General features: G+C 39.4%; 1 protein-coding gene and 1 long non-coding RNA gene across 6 annotated transcripts in view; one reads left to right on the forward strand and one right to left on the reverse strand.

Moving 5' to 3' along the window:
• Positions 1 to 645: 645 nt before the first annotated feature.
• The window catches only part of LOC138019291 (long-chain-fatty-acid--CoA ligase ACSBG2-like), a 38940-nt gene continuing 20083 nt past the window's right edge, over positions 646 to 19502 (forward strand). Inside the window, exons 1-6 of one of the 5 annotated variants that reach the window (XM_068866043.1) lie at positions 646 to 914; positions 1951 to 2399; positions 14349 to 14437; positions 17328 to 17448; positions 18546 to 18629; positions 19432 to 19502. The exon at positions 19432 to 19502 is cut by the window's right edge and continues 31 nt beyond it. In XM_068866043.1, coding sequence (XP_068722144.1) covers positions 1980 to 2399; positions 14349 to 14437; positions 17328 to 17448; positions 18546 to 18629; positions 19432 to 19502 — 785 coding nt within the window. In that variant the 5' untranslated portion in view covers positions 646 to 914; positions 1951 to 1979. Of the gene's footprint in view, positions 915 to 1568; positions 2400 to 10183; positions 10503 to 14348; positions 14438 to 17327; positions 17449 to 18545; positions 18630 to 19431 lie in introns of those variants that run through there. The other 4 variants (XM_068866058.1, XM_068866051.1, XM_068866035.1 and 1 more) reach the window with 4 other exon arrangements.
• On the reverse strand, positions 2616 to 6901 carry LOC138019325 (uncharacterized). Its single transcript, XR_011126131.1, has 2 exons — positions 4090 to 6901; positions 2616 to 3239 (listed from the first exon to the last, which is right to left on the reverse strand). It is a non-coding gene; the product is annotated as an uncharacterized lncRNA (long non-coding RNA).

The raw sequence follows: 19502 nt of genomic DNA on the forward strand, positions 1-19502 counted from the left end.
CACATCACTGAACCAATGTACGGTAAGCTGGACCGTTTGCCGTTTCACTGCAAATCATGTCAAAGTACGCTGATCCATTCAAGACTTGACTTTGTCATTTTGACAAGGGTAATTACACCGGTGGTCTTTGGCACTGACCAATTCTGTGTTAACTGCAATGATTGCATAAGGTGACTGATCCATTTCATTAAACACTTAACCACTCGTGTTTTCACTGAATCAATTCACCAAGGGTATCTACACAGTTTCTGAATTGTCTAAACCATTTAATGTTTGTTTATTTCATTTCACTAACGGTGACTTGTCCATTTGTCTTTTAAATACATCTTTTCAAATTCTGATAAACCGTTCTACAAAGGACAATTAAACCATTCCGGTTTATTCTTAACCATTAACTAGGCTTGTATTTTTGGCGGTGACGGCTGCCCATAGAGCTGCGTTGTGACGCTGGCTCTTGTTATTTGTGGCATTTGACAGATGCATTATGACGTCCCAAACCGGTGGAGTCTTGACGTTGATAAACGATGGAGTCGTCGTGTACTTTCGGCATTACGGATCACTTATCGATTAACGATCGCTTACCGATAACCTACCACCGACGCAGGTTCTTGACGTGATAAGATTCCACACATTCCAGATTTTATTGGGATTCCAATTCCGGACTTGGTGGCGCTCCATCACGGTGTAGCTCTTCAGTCGACGCAATGAGCTTAGCGATTGCTCGCATTACGTTGATGTATCATTCACAATGTACATAAAATACAAAGCAACTTGAATCACATGATTTCAAGGTCCAAACAGGTCTCGACTCATGTTTAGCAAATAGAAACCCTTAATCGGAGAGGTCATCACGCAAGGTTTCTATTTAGAGACACGAGGCACACGCACAGGAGAGAACGCATCTCAGCTATCTGGTAGGTCAAAATATGGGTCCACCTTCAGAAATATGATGATCCACCAGTGTTTTTGTCGGCATCTTCGCTGTCCTTGTCTGCGATGTTTATTCTCATATGAAACAGTACAGAAGTAACCCAGCCATTCTACGAAGGCTATCGTCCTTAACGAGCATGAAACACTGTTTAGACATAGAGGAGACGTTAGAGGAGGTCAGCTTTTGCTTTTATTGAAAACGATGTAAAAGTGTAAGCAACCACCAGTCTTGTATCAGATATTTTTATTTGTCGTTTTTAAGTGGGATTAAGTAGTTAGGCCTCCCCTCCCCTTTTTTCTCCGTTTACTGTCAAACGCGTTTCCTTTGGCATCCGTTTGTCGGTTGGTCAAACAAAAAGTAATTTTAAAAAAAGCAGCTTCAAGGTGCAGAAAGAGTTTCGTCCCAGGGGGCAGTCAGCGAGAAGAGTTAAGTCCCTCCCACGTGGAGAGAAAGCTTCTTTGGGTTTGAGTTTGCATTGAAACTAAAAAAACGTACGTACGTGGAAAACCAATGTTTATATTTCAGATTAAAAGTTAAAATCCATATTATGAATAAACATCAGCTATCTATCCTATCTATCTTACTTGGGACAAAAGCAACGTCACCTGTTGAGCACGCACACGTGATGCCGTGCGACGCAAAACTTGAGGACCTTGAGATCTCATTAGACAACAACACATCCCGAAGCGCTTGATTTGCGGTGAAAACAAACAAGTGATAGACCGTGGGGTCATCATTTGTAATCACATATTTCTAATTCTTATATAACGTGTTTGAAGAATGAACTAGTCTCATGACCGTGGATCGCACCAATCGAATCAACGAGCGTTGCAAATCAAGGTAAAGTCTCTTTTCGCTTCGTCTCTACGTGTTAATAAAGGAGGCCATTAGCATATTTTTTGTTCATCAGACAATAAACGGAAATCTTTGACTGTATTGTGTTGGACACAGCTTTGGTCGGATTTTGACTCCCCTAATCACATGATACGGCTCAATTTACATTTAAAACTCATCGCCAGGAAATTCCGTCGCATTTCGTCAGTTCAAGATGGAAGGGAGCAGTTCGATATCTAAAGTTACAGATTTACAGACCGGCGGATCTTTGCAATATTCAGATAAGGATCAAAGACCAAATGGAGAAATTTCCGTGAACTCGAAGGAAGAAGTGAACCATAATATCAGTGGCGTTGAGAAGAAGGTGGAGGTACTGACCAAACAAGAAACTGTGAAGCCAGCTCCCGCAGAAAATTTTTGGACAACAAAATCTGATGGAGCAGTCAAGCTACGGATGGGATCTTCCGGGAGAAAGAGTATTGTTCCCAGAACTGTTGTGCAATTATTTGAGCAAGCTGTACGCGTTGCTCCCAATCGAGTAGCTCTCGCCGTGAAGCGCAGTGGAGAATGGGTGAAGTGGACCTACCAGGAGTACTATGAATCCACCCGGTGTGCCGCAAAGTCTTTAATTAAGGTTTGTTCAAGTTTTAAACTGCATTTAAGATGCTTATATTTATATTTTCTCTGTGATTGATGTGTTCTCGCTGTAAAGGAAGTCGCTTACGGACTAATTGATAACTCTTTCCTTGGTTACAAAAACATGATTCCAGACAAGCTATGCATGATATTTGATCTGTCAGATCTGTGGCGACTGACAGGTGACTAGTAAGCAGTCCTGGTTAATTGAAACAGTGCAGCAATACAGTTGAAATAACTACGACTTTTTCGACGTTGTATGGCTTACGTGTTCCGCTTTTCGCCAAATCTTGCATATGCAGATTGCGGATAACGTCACGCAATCGTGGAAAAAAAATATCTGGAGGAGAGCCAGCTGGGAACACAGCAAAGCAAAACACCAGTTTTGAGTACCTGTTTGCTCAGGTTATTTGCTTTCCGAATTTTGCAAACACGCCTCCAAGGAGAAGGTGGTCTTCCATCTCTTATCGGCTTGCATTGCTTTGCAGTAAATTATGCTAAATAGGTTCAACCGACCTCAATAGTCTTTAAATACAAAACAACAGTATTTTCTGGTCATCACAAGTCAGTTAGGGGACAAGCGTGTTACAATGAAACCGGTTTTTTATTTGCAAACAACCTTGAGATCTATTTTTTACAATATAAATTTACGGCATAATAACTCTACATTGGGTAGGATTCACGAGGCTGTGAAAGAAGCAATTCAGCCTGAATTTGTAAAAAATCCACAATGTATATATCGCCGGCGTGATTGTTTGCAAACCTTGAATTACCGCAAGTTCTGTGAAGTCAATTGAAAACTGTTAATTCGTGTTGTCTCAAATACGCCTTCATCGACCTAAAACAAAAGTCACAAGAATTTAATTCAGGACTGTAAGAGGGCTTGAAATATCAATTCAACACCACGATTTCTTAGCATTTAAGCGCAACCCATCTGCCAATACTCAGTGAATACTGGTTCCCCACGTAAACTTTCTTCGAAGAAATCATTTCCAATCCATTCGCAGCTGAAGGGCCTTGCAAAATATTAAAAATATCTATTCCAAACCGACTTTTTAGAAGGTTCACAATGTAATTATAGTTTGAGGCATACCATTAGACTTCAACTGTGCGTGCGTTGCTCGGAGGACAGTGCCATTGCGTGACAATATTGCAAAGTGGGGCGCAAACGAATAACCTTGCAGTGTACCACCATTTAGGAATCACTGGTGATCCTTGCAATCTGATTGGCTCTCAGCAGCGCGATTTATTCCCATATTTAATAATTATTGTGTGATGTCGTAAAAAAGCTTGCTGCTATTCATCGAGAAGTACAACAATAAAGTTTTCTCATTTGTGTGATTGCTAAATGCGTGTAATAAAGTGGTAACTGAACTTTGTGTCGTGCAATTTGGTCTGAAATCATACTTGTGATTTGAAATCGAACTCGTGCTGCGCGCTCATTCTATTTTGAAATCACACGTATGATTTCGGACCAAATAGACCTTTTTCGCTTGTATATTTTGTTTTCCAAATACAGGCCTTGTGGTAATACTCAGGAGGTTCGGTCCTTTGTTTTGTCATTGAAAAGAGTGAATGCAGATATGCATGCAAAACAAAATGTACAAGCGAAAAGGTCTATTGCACTTCACTCAGTGCAATTACCACCATAAATTGATATATTGCAACGAAAATATAATAAAACTTACGCAAACACGGCATTCAAGTATCGACACTCGTGCCATGTTCGAAATGAAGGAAATAAACACTTCAACAAATGCATTGCGGTGTTATCTGTGAGCCAGAAAACAATTACTTCAGGACGGGTGGAAACAAAGCCATGGAACAATAATTAATTACACATGCAAATTTAGCGCACGTCACCGCCTTCTCAAGAGATCATTATTCTTGCTGAATACACGTGCAGAGGCATGGAATATAAGTAAAGTACGATCGTCCGGGTGATAGGTTCAAGATTTAATCAATCTATTCAACAGAGAAGGGTCAATTCGAAGGTTCACTTCATTCAAATACCAAAGAAGGGGACAACGGTACTCGAGAAAATATTGGACAGACGACATCAAGCGCAATATTGCTGAGTCCAATATTGTCGGCTACATAACAGTAGCATGACTTAATTTGAGACCCCCACTTGCCAATGGATCTAAGTTGTAAATTCCTTCGAATAATTTATATCTATTTATCCAGAAAGCATGTTTTGGCACCCAAATCTTGTATGCACACGGCTAAACTAAAAAACACTTTGGCTTTCTACTCGAATATCTGACCTTTTCCGGTAATTAATCCAGAACGCTCAAATAGAGGCGACGATGTACCAGAAGCGATGAAAGAGGCCAAGGGAATTGCCGATAATAAATAATTATTTTCGTTGTCTCACCATGTAGTCACTTGGGGATCACACCCTTTCGCCTGACTGCGTTCTCAACTGGTCTTCATTTTAAGCGACGAGGTCGACAATGCCCTATCGTGATCGATACACACTCGCACAGACACAGACACATTCAAAAAGAGAAATGCAAGCAGTATAGAATGTTTTCCAACACATCATAAACACCGAAACAGCGCGAAGTATTGATTCCGTTCACGTTTCAAATCTCGCAAGAAAACAGTCGTAACTTTAGAACGTTGATTGCTTTTTCTTAGCCTTGTATAAAAACCACAATTCATTCGCCTCGAATCAACTGCCATAACCCCGAATCTTCGCGCACGTAATCCGATCGTACTGTCAAACCGGTATCTCAAGGCATTTTACAAAAAAACAAGCAAAATTATAGTAAAGTATTAGATAACAAACAAGTTTGTGGGTACATGACACGTTTACCCTCTAACAGGAAAAATCCCTTGGGGCGTTTTTCAATTTAGCTTACACCTTTTACCGATACGCTTTTAGCTTCACAGGCGGTGAATTATCCACTAATTATCCACTACAATTCTTCACGTTTTCGTTTTGTAAGCAAACATGCATTAAAATGCAGCATTGAAAAGTGTAAAAGGAAAACCAAAATGAGCCCTACCCTGGCTGCCAGAGGTTTTTCTCTCTCCTTAAGAGAGAAAAAACCTCTTGCATCCATCCAGGGTAAATGAACCCTTGACTATCGAAGCCTTGTAATCTGTAGTTGCTCGGTCGTTCCAGTTTACAGGTGCTCCACGTTTGTTTCAGTCGACGTTATTTTCTCTCCAAATGACCGCTCTGCAACCGTCTTACTTAACCCAGCTTAACCAAAGAATTTAATATTTGCCACGTCCATGTGTGATGTCGTGCATTCCACAATTGCATGATGTTGGCACCAAATCAGGGCCGTAGCAAGAAGATAAAATATGACTGAGGCAATGTCCGTGGTTAAATTCTCTTCGTAGGTATTTTAAGTGTTTATGATGAGTATCGAGTACATTTGAAAGACAACACTGGAATCAACCTTTAGTATAAAATTTCACCAAAAAATGACTGAGGCAAGTGCCTCGGTTTGCCTCATACTGGCTACGGTCCTGCAAATCATCGCGTTTGCGAAATCTTCGCGAACGGCGCACGCAAGGTTGAAATTATTTTGATACTCACCAAAAATTTATGAAGCATAAACCATTTTAAAGCTTAGCTCCGACCTATTAACTGCAGTTACGGAGAAAGATCCCAAACGATAAGTCAAATGAACGCATTAGTGTTTGCTGATGGCAAAGACGGCTTAAATTTCAAGCGGATTTCGTGGATATCTAGGACATTTGCACTTTTCCGTGACACTCAAAATTCCAAGCTCTCTCTCTATAATATAACCGAGTGGGATGGGATTCGAAATGAAATTTCAGGCAATAATGCGAGGCGATCGACTTCAACTGAATTTAAAAGCTATGAAGGGTTTCCAGACAATTCGCCCCATTTGACAATTAGCCCCCAATATCGGCAACTGTAGATAAAGGTAGCGTGTTCTTTAATCAAATGCGAGTTGAAAAAAATGGCTTGTCGCTCCAAGATGAATTTGGAGTATTGTTTTGTCGTTCATATTATCGTGAGGATTGCGAAAGGGTCATATAAATATTGCTCACTATTAAAAGGCATGTAAGAGCCAAATGCCATTCTCTTGAACGCACAACGACTCTGGAATACTGTTTTTGCATAAACAGTGAAATGTGTGTGAGATAATTTTGCTGTATTGGAAGATGTTGAAGTATACCTAAACGGATCTATAAAAAGGTTTGCCGCCAAGGTCACATATTACTAATTTGATCGCTTTTGTTGAGACATCCAAGAGAGAAAGTATTTCCTGTTCAAGTGTCTACAAAGATGAGACAGCTCTTTGTTGGCAAAGTTATACGACCGATCTAATAAAAATCACGGTCAGGATAAAAACAAGCATCCTTTTTGCAGTGTCCGTTTCAAAAGTAAAGTTAAGGTGCTCGCATTCGCAAAATAGACTGAGGTGTCTGCTATTAAAGGCATTTTTTTACAGTAAATATGGGAGAAAAAGATTTTTTGTGCAATCGGAGGACAAACTTGTGTCCGTTTTAGACGGGTTTGTGGCTTTCGAATTTTTACGATGCCGTTAGTTGTTCTTCTCTTTATGAGGGGAAATGACAACTAACGGCATCGTAAAAATTTGAAAGCCACAAACCCGTCTAAAACGGACACAAGTTTGCCCTCCGATTGCACAGAAAAGACGAGGACAACTGTACGTAGAGTTAAATGAAGTTTATTTCTACATTTACAGCTTATTTTAGCATTTATAAGCTCAAAGTTAATTTTCCCATACAAGGGCTATAAATCGTAAAACGAGCTTGGGCTGCCTGTGACCAGATTTACGTTTTACATTGACACCGTGAAGGGTCGCATTTCCTTTGCATAAGGTTTGATATTTTGACTTGTTGACAGATCGGTGATGAACATGAGGAACTTACATTTAAAAATAACTAAACATCATGCCGGATTAACGCATTTTCATAGCAAGTTTGGTTGTAAGCTCATTTTTTGCGACTTCCTTCACCTACAACAGGCTGTCTGCGAGCATGGAATGACATGAAATGCAGTACGGGAAGTAGGCGTACGTGACCTACAGAATGCTGCTTTTTCAGGTCATTTTTCTGATTGGTTCGAGTTCGGTGAAACACTTCTGTACCATGCATTTGAGTATGGTTTACACCGTGGTAAATTTCCTTTCCAGATGCCGCGTTACCTGAGCAACAATCACTTACACCAGAACTACAAAAAAAGGTCGGTCGCACTGAAAACACTGAAAACACCTAAAAACATCATTTAAACACCGATTTTTAACCCTAAGAACTCCTAATACGACCGCAGCCAATGCCGACTTTCAGGGGAAAATCCATTGTAAAGTTGGCCAGTATAATTTTTTCGTATGCACTCCACGCACTTGGACGCCACGGGAAAACTATTCAGAATTTTGAAAAAGCCTCACATAGTTTGTTAGCTTATTATAACCTTTGTGATATAGTGCAGTTAGTTTGGATGTCCGCGTGAACGCAAGGGTTATTAATTTAGCTTTCTGAACTTAAAAAAGGGAAAGATAAAGGCATTTCCAAATACTAAATTTTATTAGCTTTCCAGTGGTATATAATTTCCTTCGGTTTCTTTAAAAACAACGCGAACAAGAGCGATTTTCCGAAAGTTGAAGGTTAACATCCATTGCGAACAATGTGACAAAAATTATGTGGGCGAAACTTTCCGGTTATTAGAAACATCTTTCTAGGAATTCGTCAGCTGTTCATTGACATTGCAAGCTCACGGATCATTCAGTGGATTCCAACAAAACAAAAGTTCTTGCCACGGAGAATAACGCATTCAAACGCCGCTTAAGGGAGGCAATTGAGATAAGATTACGTAAGCCGTCTTTGAACAGAGACAATTTTTTAGGGCCGTTTATACGAGAGAAAATAAGCCGCGGCTTACTCTGGGCCTGAATGGTACAAAATCTACGTTCACGGCTTTCTCAAGCCGTGGCTTATCCTAGCCTGGGAGTTTATACTCGTATAAATAGTTGCTTTCGCGTATTATGTACGCCGCGGCCAGAGTAAGCCGCGGCTTATTTTCTCTCTTATAAACGGCCCTAATGGCTTCGAATTAGCCAGCATCTAACACACCATCTTAGCCCCCTCGAGACCATTATATAACCCTTCTTAACATTCAAATTTGCATTGTGGCTGACGAAGTTCGGTGGATCCGAACGAAATATCTCACTTTTAAGTTTTTAATTGCGCTCTGATCATGATTCCAGAGCAGGAAAACAACATTTTTGGTTCCAGTAAAGGGCATGTTAGTACGTGCTACCTCAGCTCGAGGCGGCGCCCATTTGGCGGGTGTGGGAGAGGAGACGGCTGACACTTCATCAGCCTCAAAAGATATTACATCCCTATCGGAATTTCCGGGAATTTATGTCGTCTGGTAGATAATTCCTGTGACACTCTTGACTCGCATGGCTAAATGAGTAATTTCCGAAACTATCTCAGCGTTCGGAAGTAAGGTGGGCTAGGAGTTTCGAATATTCGAAATCACTTTTGGACATTTTTCTAAACAGATTTCCGAGGTATTTTGAAAAAGTGGTGGAAAGTTTGAAGAGTGCGTTTTAAAATCGAGTAAAAATTTCGAAACCATAGTCACAATTGCTAGACCTATCGGCCCTCTACAGACCTGAAATTTCCCCGGAACATCCGAACAGATAAGTAATCTGTGGGGTAAAATCGGTAGCTAGAAATCACTAAACGAGTTTTTGAAGCATCCTGAAAATTTTGACAAATTCTGAGATATCCGGTCATTAGGTGTCCCTGTAAGACCGTCATGTCAACTTCTAACTCGCGGATTTTAACAAATATTTTACCTCCTTAAGCGTCGAGAGGTGAGCCTCTTCAATTAGATCAATCGCTTGCTCTTATCCTCGGCACTGGTTGCAAGAATGAAAAGCCCTCAAACACTAGCACTGACAAGCCGATCCTTGACCTAAATACAACATTTTTCCTAAAGGAATACAACATTATCCCATGAATTGCTTCAAAAGCGAACATATCAGGACGGGAATTCAGGACCAAAACTAGTGGAGTGCTTCGCCTTTTGCAAGATTTAGAGGTCATTGAACCGTTCCAACAATTGAGCATTTCGCGAAAATTCGCTCAGCAAAAATCAACTGGATGTTGAGTAAATGTTGAATGCAAAAATAACGTTCAAAACGTCCCAACATCACGCCAACAATAGCCTAGTCAACACTGTGAACAAGAAACTTGACTCTCCTCTCTAGCCTGCGAACGCAGACGTATTTCCCCTTTTCGGGGGAGAGAAACGACCGCCGGAAATACGTCTGCGTTCGCAGGCTACTCCTTTCCAGATGCACGCATAAGTGTGCTCAGCGAACGTTGAGCGAACTCGAACTGTTCAAATCACTGGTAACCCAGGCTCACTGTGTGTGCCACATAGCTAACTATAAAGAACATATGAGGCGAAGTTTAGGTCTGGAAATATTTGCTAGAAAATGGAAATAAAATCGATGAAACTTACTTTGTGGTGAGCTGTTGTTGTCCTTAATACGAACACGAAGTTTCGGGAAAAATGGTCCCCGTTCACCTTGCTCCATAGTATACACAAGGTATAAAAGTGAACAAGGTAGTGACAAGGTAGGAGACGGAAGCCAGCGTAGGGCGACCCAAAACAAGCACGAATTTTTTCGCGAAAACGCAATCCATTGGTAAAAAAAAAAATACGCCTGGCTCAAAACAATTTGGGACTCCCCTCCCTTCAGAGGGACTTATTATACTCGTCACCAGGCGTCCCGAGTTCAGTGCCATTTTGCGAAGACAAACGGCTTCGGGCCGCCATTTTAGCAGGTTAACTTACAAGTTCTACGGAGCCTGGTGGCTTTGCGTTGCTACCTGGAGATGCTTCAGTGGATTCATGGTTTAGAGAAATTCATGTTCCACGTACCAGGCGTGTTTATTTAGCGACTGGATTCGATTTTCGCGAAAAAATCGTGCTTGTTTTGGGTCGATCGGAGTCCCTACGCTGGCTTCCGTCTCCTACCTTGTCACTATACCATGAAGGAAGGTGAACGGGGACCATTTTTCCCGAAACTTCGTGTTCGTATTAAAGACAACAACAGCTCACCACATGGTAAGTTTCATCGATTTTTATTTCCATTTTCTAGCAAATTTCAAGACCTAAACTTCGCCTCATATGTGCTTTATATTTACCTATGTGGCACACACAGTGAGCCTGGGTTACCTGTGTTCAAACGGCTAGCATTCCATCATTCCATTCAACAAAAGAACTGTTGAATCACAAGCAGCCCAAGCTCAAAATGTTTGGAGTTATCTGGTTTTTTTTCACTTTTATGCGAAATTTCAGTGTAAAGTGACAGAAACCCGTAAGGGTTAAAACGTGTAATGCGCGTTCACAGCTTCCGAATATTCAGTGCGAACTGATTGGTTGAATGTTTCAGTGCTAAGTACCATATTAGGAAACCACTCGCTCTTGTTGTTCCAAATATGGTACTTAGCAAATTGAATATTCAGAAGCTTGTTTCCCAGAACACAACGGGCCGTTACACGTTTCAACCCTTGTGGGTTTCTGATATTACATAACGACAAATTTGACTACGCGAAACGTGACTCCCGCCTCGCAGCATATGGAGATGTTGTGTTACAACGGTTTGAATCACAGGCAGCTTGGTACACGATTTATAGAGTTTGTATGGGAAAATATACTTATACTTTAAGCTTATAATTGCTAAAATAAGCTGTAAATATCGTAGTAAATAAGCTCTAAATGTCGTAGTATAAGACCCCTAACTTTTTTTATTATTAATGGCTTATGGGGTTGGTTAGGGACATATTTTCACTGGGGGTGGGTTGGGTGGCTTAACCTTGTATGGGACTTTGTTCTGTCCACCTAGTATTGATACTGAATATGTAAATAAATAAAGAAAGAAATAAGTAAACTTCACTTACCTCTAGGTACGGTTGTCCTCGTCTTTTCTGTGCAATCGGAGGGCAAACTGTCTGTTTTAGACGGGTTTGTGGGTTACGAATTTTTACGATGTTGTTAGTTGTCATTTCCCCTCATAAAAAAGATGGGAAATGACAACAAATAACATCATAAAAATTCGTAAGCCACAAACCTGTCTAAAACGGACACAGTTTGCCCACCGATTGCACAGAAAAGACGAGGACAATTGTACGTACAGTACCGCCTGGAAGTATTGACCCCTAGGGACGAGGCAATACCTCGTCTTTGCCGCAGGTAGTAGATGCGCGGCACCGAGGTATGCAAATTTTTTTCCCTCGGTAAAACCGAGGTGCACTTTGCCGCGGGAAATTTGCCGCGGGAGAAAAGACGAGGCTTGCCGTGGGAAAGAACATTGATCTGTTGCTCTTGTAAAATAAGCGGAAGACTGTCAAATTTTATATCTCATGGTGTGAAGAATCGATTCGTAATGCAAGAAGTTGTAATCAAAATGAGAAAGTGTGCCATTTACGTAAGGACTCAAATTTTATAATCTTTACATAATGTAAACCTGAAGACTTCTTTAAAGATACAGTGTAAGCGACAGCTTGATTATCCAGCCAACGCAACACTCGTTGTTCTTCAGGTTGTAATACTGACCTAATACTGTATGTGCGCGTGAGAAATTATTTGTTTGGTTTTGAAAAAGGTTCAATTGTATCTCTTTTCGTCTAAGCCTGACTTTATTTTATTTGGAGACCTGAAATTCAAACTTGTGCGATTGTCTTCGTTTTATCATCGCCATTTTGGTTAAAAGCAGGTATTCCTTCCACATACATTGTATTATTGTTAAACTTGTCATATTTCAATTTTAATCGCAACATTCTTCCGAGGCATCGGAGCCTTTGTCTGTACTATTTTGAGACCAAACGCACCGACGAATAATTTAAGAATGGTTTCTCTTTTCATCGCTTTTCATCAGCAATAAATTGTTATATCATAGCAATTGCAGCAAAATACATTTTCGCATTGTGTTATCAGTCGTGCAATAGTCTACTTGACTTCCATAAATATTTTTTAATTGCAGCATTTTGATTACGCACTGAAAACAAATTTAAGAATAGACTGTAGTTAGTGGAGAAAAGAAGTCTCTTACTTATCTGAACGCTCATCGTTTGCATACGAATTTTAACAAATGCAAAACCAGCAAGTGAAACAAACTTTAGAATGTTCGAACCATCTTTGCTCCAGTGCTCACGTTTGCGCTTTCACGTGTAACTCTTTTCGCAGCGGGCGTCCACTCGTGATAAATTTGCATAACCATGTCGATCTGCACCAATGATTACCCAGAGCACGAAAACAATCTTTTCAGTTTAGATCAAATAATTTTCGACTATTTCAGGGGTTTGATATCCTGGGGTCTTTCCTTGGAGTGTTTTTCTTTTTTGTGATTTGATACACTAAACAACCTTAGAAAGTAATACTGCAGTAGGAAAGCACAAGAAGTCGTAACTTGGTCATGCAAGGTTTTCGAGCCGTTCACCCTGAACGTGTAAGCTTTCAGTTTGTAAATATTTGTCAAAACCCTCTCCTGTTTGCAGGATATTGAAATAATAAATGAATAAATGTATGTTCCGTGGGCTGAGCTGCAAAAAACAAGCGGACATATTCTCCCATAAACTTAAATGTATAAGATGACGGCGAAGTCCACGCAAGTGGGACAAGCGTCGAACCTTCGAATGAATAGTCCACCATAAGTCTTCGAAATAATCACAAAATACAAAATACAAATGCATGGCGCAAAGAAGGTTTCAAATGTGGTCGGAATCTAGCTACAGTACGGATATTCTTTTCGCATGTAAAAGGAAAAGGAAACCAAGGTGCATGATTAGCGGCTATAACCCTCTTTGCTGTTCGCAATTTTCAGCCGAAACTTGTTCAGTTTCTGTTGTTAGTTGGGATTTCAACATTACAATCCACAAAAGCTTATCGAAACACAAAGTTAACAGAAACCCAACTCTACCGGAGAATCTTAATTACCGAGGGTTTACCTCGGTTGACTTTCCCGCAGCAACTTTGGAGCCTAGCTGTAAATTTCCCTCGGCAGAAAAGCGGCCTACCACGGGAATACCGAGGGAAAGTCGCGACAGGGTGACGCGGCAATGACGCGGTAAAGGTGTCAATACCTCTAGGCGGTACTGTAGAGTTAAATGAAGTTTATTTCTACATTTACAGCTTATTTTAGCATTTATAAGCTCAAAGTATATTTTCCCATACAAACTCTATAAATTGTGTACCATGCTTGGGCAGCCTGTGATTCAAACCGTTGTAACACAACACCTCCATATGCTGCCAGGCAGGAGTCACATTTTGCGTAGTCAAATTGGTCTTTATGTAATATAGAATATGCCATATTATACACTTAATGTATGGTCCCGAGGGAAACAGTTAGTTTTATTTTCCTGAGAGTCCTGAGAAAACATCAGCACGCGAGGGGAAAGTTTCCTGAGGGACCAGACATAAAATGCTTTGTTATATATTTAGACTTTTCCTTCAACAATGGCAACAAAACATCCGCAGAGGGCAACAACTGCTGAATTGTTGTATCCTGGTTGGTCAGGGGCACGTGACCAAGAATCAACCAATCACAGTGCTTGTTTTGTTGAGTGAAAGGCGAGGTATATAACAAGTCACGTTACACTGAACTTTCACATAAAAGTGAAAAAAAACAGATAACTCGTAACATTTTGAACTTGGGCTGCCTGTGGTTGAATGAATGTTTAAATTTGCTTCAACACGCTTTCAACATTTTATCCCTTTCACCCATGTTGCAATTCAAATGCACCCAACATTTGGTTCAAAAAGGCATTGAGTGCAAGCTTAAGGACATTTAAACATTGCAATTCTGCATGATGAACTTGAAGGCATTTGTATAATTTGTGTAAATTTGCACCAGGGTTTATTTAAAAGGTGGGCTTTTTGATTGACTGGTTTGCAATTCTCTCATCCAAACAGCTTGGTCTTGAGCCCTATCACGGAGTTGGAATTCTTGGATTCAATTCACCAGAATGGATCATATCAGATTTGGGAGCCATTTTTGCAGGGTAAATACACTTAGAAACTCTTACTAGATTGCAAGCAATCTCTCTTTTGCTTGAAACTTCACCAGGAACACAAAACAACTGATCTTCGCCATTCATGTATCCTCTTATTCAGTCAGTTGTTTTTTTGCGTTCTTGGTAGATTTTCGAGCAAAGGAGAGACTGCTCGCAGTCCAGTCATATTCAAAGTCGCGATAAAGGCAGCTTCTGCAAGTACCGGAGCAGAAATTATGTAAAAGAAAAGAAAGAAAAGACAGAAAACAAAACAATTCCAAATAAAGATTAATCCCAAGTGACCTTAGACCAAAGAAGTTAGCCATGTGTGGCAATAAGGGTAGGCTTTTTAATTGAGAATTTTTTCATATAATATTATCTCCTTAAGCTTTTTATCGGGATTCCCATACAATCCTTATATTTTTGTCGGCGATACTCATACTGAGCTTGGGGCACCTGTGGTTCCACTGTGAACGTTATTGCATGGAATTCTAAACCAACTACGGAACTACCTGAATTTGAAGATGTTACGACAACTGTATTACACACTTATTTACCCTTATCTTAATTACGGCGCAATGTGTTGGGGCAACAATTATCAGACTAATTTAAATAAGATCTGTACTAAGCAAAATAAATGAATCCGTAGTATTTTTTTTGCAAACAAACAAGAGCCCTCTTTCCCATATTACCAAATCCTTGAAGTTTTAAAATTTGAAAATATTGTTAAATTCAAAATCTGCTCACTGGCATTTAAATTATACAACAATCCATCAACTGTTCCAGCAATCTTCCATAACTTTTTAACGCCTACAGCAACTGTCCACTCCTATAACACCGGAAATTCTGCTAAGCTTAAAGGGGCTAGGTCACGCTATTTTTGGTAATTTTGTTTAATTTTGTTACTTTGACCACCATACACATGTTATAATCTGTACTGTAATTATTTTATCTTGTAACCATGTATTGTGACTATACTTTTCTTTCTATGTTAATGTCATGTAAATAATGTGAAATTATTGAACCATGAACCATATAACAAATAATCCAATCAACCTGTTTCTTGCGAACCAGTCCAAAACATTTTGTGAATTAATTGGACCAGTGTGTTCATTTGGCCATTGTGAGTCAACAATATATGATGTAGTATATGATGTATGATGTAGTTCACTGTACAGTTGAACCTCGATTATCCGGACTCGTTGGGACTACACGAAATAGTCCGGATAATCGAGAATATGAATATTAATGAGGAACAAGAATTGATTACATTAAGAAAGCGACATTTAATCGTTTGGAAAACAATATGGTCTACATCTTCACTGTCCGTTGTGAATGTCGCGTTTACTTTACTTTTCAATGCTGTAGCTTTAAAAAGAATATGGCTAGGGATCTTGATGATGACTAATAAATATTCATGACAAAATTGGGACCAGAGAAAAAGTCCGGATAATCGAGAAAACCGGATAATCGAGGTTCGACTGTATTAAAGATTTGTGTTAGCTGTTTCTGCATCCCATGGATACACCCTTATAGGCGTCTTGTTATTTCAACTTTGTGATTGAACAATGAAGACAAGTGTTGTCAGACTGAGAGTCCCATTGAAGAATTAGGGAATCAAGCGAAGATATGCTTTTAAAAGTTATTATAGTTGATTAACTTCTTAAGGACGCTGCAAGACCTGCCAATACACAGCGTTAGATTTCGGCAAGTTTATCACGAACAAACAAACAAACAACTTTTTTGCCAGAGTGCCTTTTTTAAGTTTTATTTTTTCTTAAAATCATACTTAAAATATGAGGCTGCGGCTTATCTGCGAGCGTGGCTAATGTGTGTGTAATATACACAAGTTTTTATGGTACGTGAAAAAAATTTTAGTGTGTTGATTGGCTAATAGCACGTCAATTAATCCCAAACAGAGTGCAGAAAAGAGGCAGGTACAAAAGTCGGAATGGATCAACTCTGACCACCAGTCAGGGTCGGATCGACTCTGATCATCAAAAAGAAGACGACAATTAGATGAAATGGAAACTGTAAACCATTTGAAAGTTTAAAAAACCTCTCAATATTGGGGCCAAATCAAGTGAGCCTTGCTAAGTATGTGTTTAGCAGGTTCAAAATCATGAGGCATAAGTCATCATTTTTTTTTGTGGTACCAGTTCCTTTTGGACAGGGTTGCAAGCTCTTCTTACTGTCTAACTATCAACAGAGGCATTCTGTGGTGGAAAGAAAGCTTAAGCTTTCAGTTTAACTCAAATCATTGCAATTATTCTGTAAACTGGTGCTACAAAACAAAATCATGGCGACTTATATGCCTCGTGCTTTTAAACCAGATAAGACACATACTTAGCAAGGCTCACTTGATTTGGTCCAAAATGAGAGGTATTTTAACCTTCAAATGGTTGAGAGTTTCAAAATTTTAATGATCCCAGTCAATTTGACTTGATTCGACCGGGACTGGCACTCCCAGTTGATCCGTTCCGACTTTTGTACCTGCCATGCAGAAAATTAAAATTTGCGCAGAAATTTGAAATTAGTGCAATTAAGGTGAAATTTTTGCATTGATAACCAATCAAATGCGAGCCCTGAATAAAGTAATTCATGGCGCAATATTTCTGCGTTTGTGTGATATGCGTGCACTGCTTCTGCTTAAGTTAAACATCTCGACTTTTTTTCATGTATATTATTAATGAGTAATCACCATGATTTTTCTCGTGCAATTTGAAGTAAGTAAGCACTTGTAAATTTTTTCGAAGACTACAAGTGAATTTTGTATTTAAAATTTGTCGTTATTTGTTCCAAATTGCACTTGAAATCATGTGATTAGCTATAAAAATTGACAAAGAAAAAATTATGTTGACCCATGAAGCTGAAATGATTTGGTTTATTCCTATTTCAGTGGGCTAGCTGCTGGTATTTATGCCACAAATACTCCAGAAGCCTGTCATTATGTTGCTGAAAATTGTAAGGCCAACGTCATTGTTGTTGAAAATGACAATCAGCTGAAGAAAATTCTGCAGGTTGGTGTCATGCAAAGGGGAAAGCTTAAAGGTCTTCTTTCAGCGTGAGACATTTTAGACTCCACTACCACTTCCACATAATGCTTTCTTATCTAATGGCTCGGCAGTGCTTAGTTAGTATATGTAATCGCATGGGCCCGAGGGCAATTAAGGATTAATTTCACACATAATTGTTTTCAAAGTTTTCACAAAATTGCCCGAGTCTTGAAGCAACGAGGGAAATTTGGAAAACTTTGAAAATACAAAAAGGAAGTTAATTCGATTCATGTTTATTACATACATGTAAAGGGCAAAATTATTGAGGGAAGCCCGTTCAGTGCCGTTCAGTGCTCACATTTGGTAAAAAGAACAATTCAATAAATTGTTGCTGTCAACAGGACAGCACTTATTTTACATGTGGACAAAAAAGTAGTTTAACAATCAACACGGTCACATTTGGTTAAAGTTCTAATTGGGAACACTGTGCAGAAATCAAATCAACATATCAACTCATAGGTTGGTTTTTGATGAGCAAAACTTCTCAGCGCAGAGCAGAGATCCAACAAACTCAACCCACACAATGTGACACCAAATCTGGGAATCAAACCAAGGCAGGCCATGCACATTGGTGGGAGCTAGGCCAGTTGTCTCACCACTGTGCCATCCCTACTCCACTCCGCTCGACATCTTGGGGCATTACCGGTACTAAACCAATTCATTGAAATTAAGATTAGGATTCAGATTAAGACTCAGATTAGGAGCAATAACATTTAAGGCCTAATTAGGCTTAACAATGTTTCGTATCAAATCCCACCTTTGTCGGTTGGTATTCAATGTATGGTGGAGTCATACATTATTTTTTGGTGCTTCATTTCAGTGTTACGTTGTTTAGTAATGTCTGACATCTTGGATCTTGGGTTTAACGAGGAGAAAACTATCATGGCAGCTGAACTATGCACTGACAGTTTTCATTTAGTAGAATAGCAGCATGTAACTTTAAACAAACCAAGAAAAACCCATACTGGACCCAATGGAATGACGTACTTAGAATTTAAAGCTGTATAATATAACTTAGTTTGTAATTTAATTTGTGTTAATTAAATTTTATTTAAAAATAGGTTTGGGATAGACTTCCTCATCTGAAAGCTGTAGTTCAGTACACTGGGGAAATAAAAGGAGAAAAGCCAGCCAACGTGTATACCGTGAGTTCTAAGAATACCAAGAAAGAAGAAAGAAAGAAAAAATAAATGAAATCGTAGCCATAATTTTGTAGATCTATGCACTAAGAAAATAGGAACAGCTGTTGAATGGCTGTAAACTATTGTGCAAACGGCAAGGGTGCCATATCTTTGTACAACAGTTTTCAAGGCAATTACCTTCCTCTGAGCCAGAATTTGATGCAAAATAACAATCCTTGGTATTTTTTCTTTCCTAAGTTTTGTTGTGGCTTTTCAATCCCTGTCTGATCTTGCATGGGCATTAGGTACTTAGATTGTAGTGGCAGTTTTCAGGGAGCAACAATTCTGTAACATCTGGGTTGAAGGGTCTTTTAAAAAATTTATCACTCAGCATCTTTTGTAACTGTCAGTGATCACTCATTAATTTATGGTCATCCTTACTTCTGACCAAAGAGCATTTCAGTTCTGTTACTGGTACAATGTATACTTATTTTAAGTGAATAAAATTCAAGCATAAAGTGATGGATGAAAGTAGTCTGTTGAAAATTATAGCATTCCTTTTACTGCTTATATACAACCTTGTGCAAAAGATTTTGTGGGTGAATGCTATGCTGATAGCCATCACTATCCTTATTTTAATCCTTCCATTGCTAAATATAGGCTCCCACTGACAAAATAAATCTGGCTCTTGGTAGGGAAAAGGTTTATTTCTCTCCACCTCCTTTAAACAGCTCCATCTATGATAACCCCTAACTTAAGGCACATAATAAAACTTAAAAGGGAAGGCATTGGCTACACCATAATGTGCAAAACTGTTTTTTTTTAGTGGAAGGAGTTCATGGAACTTAGCAAGGATGTTCCCGATGAAACTCTTCAAGCAAGAATCAACAATTTGGT

Source organism: Montipora capricornis, chromosome 2 (assembly GCF_036669925.1).
Source record: "Montipora capricornis isolate CH-2021 chromosome 2, ASM3666992v2, whole genome shotgun sequence".
Taxonomy (NCBI): Eukaryota; Metazoa; Cnidaria; class Anthozoa; order Scleractinia; family Acroporidae; genus Montipora; species Montipora capricornis.